Source organism: Pyxicephalus adspersus, chromosome 3 (genome assembly GCF_032062135.1).
Source record: "Pyxicephalus adspersus chromosome 3, UCB_Pads_2.0, whole genome shotgun sequence".
In the NCBI taxonomy this organism is placed as follows: Eukaryota; Metazoa; Chordata; class Amphibia; order Anura; family Pyxicephalidae; genus Pyxicephalus; species Pyxicephalus adspersus.
Window position 1 is genome coordinate 108993684 of NC_092860.1, and position 3764 is coordinate 108997447.

A 3764-nucleotide genomic window follows, 5' to 3' on the forward strand; every position below is an offset into this window, starting at 1 on the left:
CATACTGACCACATCTTTCCACTAGGCTGAAAATGATTTACACATTTTTGTTTTCTATTAAACCATCAACATGTGAGAGCCAGAAGTACACTTGTTTCCATTTGCCCCAATGGGGAATAGATTGTGCTTTTTAACAGGTAAACTGTTAAATGGGTCTAATGAAACAAAAAATTTCCTTCTACCTCTGTGTGTAAAATGATCATACTTTGCCTTAAAGCGGAACTAAACACAAAAATTATTGCAACTAGGCAGGTCCTTTATAGTAGAAGGTACAAGCAATGTCCCTTCTGCAATAAAATAACCTTACCTGCCTGATCAAAATATTTTAATTAAATTCACCTGACCGAGTTCTATCACAGGCAGTGCCATCTTCTTCCTTCTTCTCTTCCTGAGACTTTATTCATTCCTGGAAGCGGTTGGGGAAGTCAGGATGCTTTGGGTATCCTCAGCTGCACTTGCCCAGCTTTATTACCCCCCTATTTTGCGAGCTATACAAAATGAACATTAAAAAAAATATTGGTTAAAGCAGCAAGTGGTTTCTCACAACTAATGCTTCTCTATATTGGGGTTTCAAAGCAATGAATGAAAAAATTTAAAGCTGGGAGAAAAATAAAGATATAATTATATAATACATTTTTTTAGAGGTATGTATACCCACCTAAAAATAGGGACAGTCATGGGGGAAATGGAGACAGAGTGGCTTGGTTCTGAAATAGGGGCAGTCCCTACAAATCAGGGACAGTTGGGGGTATGTTTCAACCAAACTTCTTGCTATGCAATTTTTATGATATGAGCAGTTTGAATTTAATGAAGGAATTGAACCAAAATTCTTATCTGGATTTGTGGGATGAATTTTTTTAAAGATTGCTTTGTTTTAAACACAATATATGTAAGGTAAAAACAACAATAAATGAATAATAATGACATTTCACAATCCTAGACCAGCCAATAGTTTTAGGCTGCAAGAACAAGATTTTAGTAGGAGCTGGTGCACTGTTTAAGATTATGACCTTTATTATAAGTATGCTGGATCTCAATAGGATAAACATACCCTCTTCAGTATGTTGTGGAAAATTTGTTACCAAGTGCATTGTCAGTTTTATGAACAATATAAAAATTGCTTCTTAGTTTGTGTCAACCTTTTATCTTCATGAGTTTTTTTGTTTTAGATTTAGAAAGTATTGGTTGGTAATTGGTTACATCAAATAAATGCCATACTTCAAGATCCTATTTTTGAATGCTAATTACTAACCATTGCTATGGCATCACTGCACAGCAACCTGTTCTACCATCTGCAGCCGATTATGGGTGGAAGCATAATGGGTATCGGCTCTTGCCAGCATTCTGACCTTGAAAGCTGTACCTAAAGGCATTAGGGTTTAGAATTGTCAGAGATCTTAAAAGTTCTGTACTCTGCAGTCATAAACGTTATTACAGCATATTTTACTGCATGTTAATCTGTATGGCACTGATGATCTAAAGGTTTTATAAATGACTATTAGTGTTTTTTTTTTTTTTTTTGCACCATTTTTGGAAACTATTCCTGAATGGTAAACTAAGCAGATTGTTTTATAATACGGTAGTATGCTGAGAGTCTTTTTATTGAATAAAGCACTGCAAAATGGTAAAATACATGTTATTGCAAACCAGAAAGTATTTTTAAAGATTTAACATAGTAAACAGAAAAGTATATTGTAACTCACAGCACGTGGGCAATTTTAAACAGTGCAATCACACTATTGAAATTTTGAGTGAATAATTGCTAGGGGAACAGATGGCTGCATATTTGGAACAAATCAGTCTATATAGAAAGTGAAATATAATAAATATAAACATTTAGAGCAATGTGTGTCATTAGGTATTATTCACTGCTAGGTTCTGCTTGTATGCCTTACTCCACAGTGGGCCATTTGTTTTCAATTTAAAATAGGAAACGCAGCAATTCCCCCTTGACTAATGGCCAATTCAGACCTATGGTGAGCCAATGCATTTTGAGGTGGTCTCCACTGTGATCGCAACCTCTCCTATTCAAGTGAACTAAACTGGAACATATCAACCATGTGGTTTCATACTATGGATGTGACAGGGCTTTAAAGTTTGATGTTTAGGGGCCAAAATGAAGTAATACCATCTCCAGGAAAGGCATATCTCCCCTTACTTTTAAGGTGTGAAATATTAGAACCATGACCTATTCCTAATAAATATTACTTAAAACCAAAAAATGTTTTTTCTTTCAAATCTGGATATAGTAAGCAATTTTTTTAAACTTTGTAAGTTTGAATAATAGGGTGGATTTCCCTTTATTAATGCTCTGCACACAATAGGAATTAAGAGTAAAGCTACATACACACCCTAGTTAAATGTGTAGTTGGTAGACCTCTTTAAATAATAATTAGAAATACTGTAAACTGTAATCATTTTAGCCTTGTTCCTGTTTCTGCATGTACAGTAATGGGAATCATACTTGCCTGGTTTTGGAGTATATGATGAGTTATTGTCTATATGAAGTTTACCTGTATCACTGTGGGTTGACCTCCTAAATCTCCTGTCCTCAGATGTAATACAAATGACTATCCCTGAATAGAGGTCACCCCTGATGCCTAATTCGCTGGAGGGGATAGACTGGGTTCTACTGTTTTGAGTGATAACATAAAGCCAAACTTTATAAATGACAGCTCTGTGTCTTTTCTTCTCACATATTGGACCCAATAATTCACATTCCCCAGTTGCAACCAGCGCATTACTGGGCCTGAGGGCTCCAACGACTATTAAATTTTTTCTGTGGGAACAAACAAGGAATTGTTTATGTAGGTAGACGGGTATCATACAAGCTGTTAACGTAATGTTTCTTCAACATTATGTTCTATATAATTTTACCAAATAAACGCTTGCAACTATAATTTACAATGCAGCTTTTCATGTCATTCCCCCTCCATCCTTCCCAATAGACAGGTAATCATTATTATTATCTTCCCTGGTAATGGTGATCCAGTAAAGTATTCTTCTTGTCTTTGCAATGCGGCAGACGTGTATAACTTACAAAAGCAGCTAAACTAAATGACAGTAAAACAGAAAGCATAGACATATATACGCTGCAAATGTAGTATTTATCTTTACTTTAAATGATGTACATAAATAACATGAAAGCATAAACTGACTATTGTTTATTTCTCTTTGCAGTCTGCTCCCAGTTTTCAAGAGGAGTCTTTGCTATTTTTGGATTTTATGATAAGAAGTCTGTAAATACTATCACATCATTTTGCGGAACTCTTCATGTCTCCTTCATAACCCCAAGCTTTCCAACAGATGGTACTCATCCATTTGTTATTCAAATGAGGCCGGACCTCAAAGGAGCACTTCTTAGTTTGATTGAATACTATCAATGGGATAAATTTGCATATCTGTATGACAGCGATCGAGGTAAGTTCCAATCTGTTTTACTTTTAGAAGAAAATACTTTTAGAAACAATTTCGAACAAATGTATCCTTCTGTAAACTTCAAAAAGTATTACAGAAACAAAGACTTTATACTTCAAAACAGCACATTTTATACAGTACAAGGTAAGCTACAAATTGAATAAGAACTAAAGTTATTTTGTACAGAGTTTGTTTTCTGACTGCCGAAATCTCCACCCAATGAAAGCATATATTCTTTGGTGATATTTTAGGAAAAAGATTACCTGGAATAAATAAACTTGAGGAACAACTATTTTCTTTGGTTTATCAGCCAGGGCTTCCTAATATTTGAAATACATTTTAAGGTA

General features: G+C 34.7%; 1 protein-coding gene across 5 annotated transcripts in view; it reads left to right on the plus strand.

The window, feature by feature from the left end:
• Nucleotides 1-3764, plus strand: part of GRIA2 (glutamate ionotropic receptor AMPA type subunit 2) — a 96808-nt gene that overhangs the window by 35798 nt on the left and 57246 nt on the right. For all 5 annotated transcript variants that reach the window (XR_011919948.1, XM_072405973.1, XM_072405972.1 and 2 more), the window contains exon 3: nt 3181-3420. Coding sequence is in view for 4 of the 5 variants with exons in the window: in XM_072405973.1 (XP_072262074.1) it covers nt 3181-3420 (240 nt within the window). In the remaining variant the exon portion in view is untranslated. The remainder of the gene's footprint in view (nt 1-3180; nt 3421-3764) is intronic.